The sequence below is a fragment of the Myxine glutinosa genome, chromosome 11 (genome assembly GCF_964187855.1).
Source record: "Myxine glutinosa chromosome 11, kmMyxGlut1.1, whole genome shotgun sequence".
Classification (NCBI taxonomy): Eukaryota; Metazoa; Chordata; class Myxini; order Myxiniformes; family Myxinidae; genus Myxine; species Myxine glutinosa.
This window is the reverse complement of record NC_136271.1, coordinates 107,529,862-107,531,560: the sequence shown is the minus strand read 5'-3', so window position 1 is coordinate 107,531,560 and position 1,699 is coordinate 107,529,862. Positions and strand designations below refer to the sequence as shown.

General features: G+C 42.6%; 1 protein-coding gene across 1 annotated transcript in view; it reads left to right on the top strand.

Moving 5' to 3' along the window:
* The first annotated feature begins 707 nt into the window (after positions 1-707).
* Positions 708-1,699, top strand: part of LOC144894325 (meprin A subunit beta-like) — a 32,778-nt gene continuing 31,786 nt past the window's right edge. The window contains exons 1-2 of the mRNA XM_078786963.1: positions 708-774; positions 1,578-1,599. Of these exons, the coding sequence (XP_078643089.1) occupies positions 724-774; positions 1,578-1,599 (73 nt within the window). The 5' untranslated portion in view covers positions 708-723. The remainder of the gene's footprint in view (positions 775-1,577; positions 1,600-1,699) is intronic.

Sequence of the window (1,699 nt, the reverse complement as noted above, 5' to 3'; positions counted from 1 at the left end):
GGGGGTTAGCCTTGCGGTCCCCATGACAATCTTCTCCATTTTGCCCTATTTTCTGCATCTCTCCTTGCAGAAAGAGATTTGCCATCCCCCTTGCCCGCATTTCTTCTTCCACCATCTTTAGCCAAGTCTTTCTCGGTCTTCCCCGTCTTCTACTTCCTTCTACATTCATTTCCATCACTCTTCTCAACCAGTCACTTTCATCCTTCCTCAACACATGACCAAACCATCTCAACCTGTTCCTCTTCACAGCATCCATCACAGGCTCTATTCCCATCATCTTTCGCAATTCATCATTTGTCTTCCTCTCTCTCAACGATACTCCGCACATCCACCGAACCATTCGCATTTCCACCCTTCCCAGCCTTCGTTGCTGCTCTACGTTCATTACCCATGTCTCGCTCCCATAAATCATAACACTTCTCACACATGCAGCATACACCTTTCCCTTCAGCTTCAACTATTGACAGACGTAAATGTGTGTTGGATTCACACACGTAAATATCACACACGTAAATATCAACTATTGGACACAAATATGCTTCTTAGATAACCTGTGGATTTCCACATCAACTATTGGACACAAATATGCTTCTTCGCAAACCTGTGGATTTGCATATCAACTGTTGCACACAAATTCTTCACGCAACTTGTGTCCATTTAATCGCGGTGTAGGTGGCTCGGGAGGTATTGGTAAAATATACTTCGGATTTTACCGACCGTGTCATGGAGTGTCTACTGTTTCACCTGTGCCTGCTTTGCCTCTCACAAGCCTTGGTAAGAACTTTCTGCTGTTCAATGGGAAATCATTTTCTTTTTAACCCCCCACAACCCCCTTCATGACTTCTGGTAGGTTATAATTAATGAGTGTTTAAATGCGGGATTCTAGCCCGACGTGTGTCTGGTGCGGGGCCAAAAGAGACAAAGGAATAGATACGGAGGTAACGACGTACAAGGGATAATTTTACCCATAATCGCTGAGCTAATTAGCACAAGAGCCACCCTTCGTATGGCCCACACGTAACACTTAATCCGAACACACGACCGACCGGATCCACGAGTATTTTTCAATTTTTCCACTGATTCTTGACCATTGAGTGATTGTGGAAAAACGATATGTAGCACGATATCTCAAAAAATTGTGGACAGATTCTGACAAAGCTTGAGGGACAGGTTGAGTGTGTAACGAGGAATCATTGTTTCGGTTTTGGGGAAGATTTTTGATACGAGAATTTTTGTAAATTTTTATAGTGATTTCACCATTGAGAGATGGGGTCAAACGTGATATATAGCATGATGTTTCAAAAAATTATTGCGCCTGGTGGTTCTATTGGATCAGGCATTGTGTGGCGGAGGTACGCCTATGCGCTCTATCGAGTGCCCCTCCATTTTTTTCTGTATCGCCACAAACAAACATGTTCGTGCAAATGTTTCTCGCGAAGTATAGTTGTCTGTCCTGCGCATGTGAACACGAATATTTGAGCAAATAATGACATTTACTTACCACAATTTTTAAAAACAAGATTGTTATGCAATTGCCTCGCTCACACTGTTTTGTGCAAAATCCTTTTGTTTTGCAGCCCACAAAGCGACCAACAACAGGTAATGCTGAAATTGAATACATACTTTGATTGTTTTGAGTTGTTTTGTGGTGGTGGCATCTTTTGATCGGATGAGTTTTCTGAACAATGGATGTGTTGTA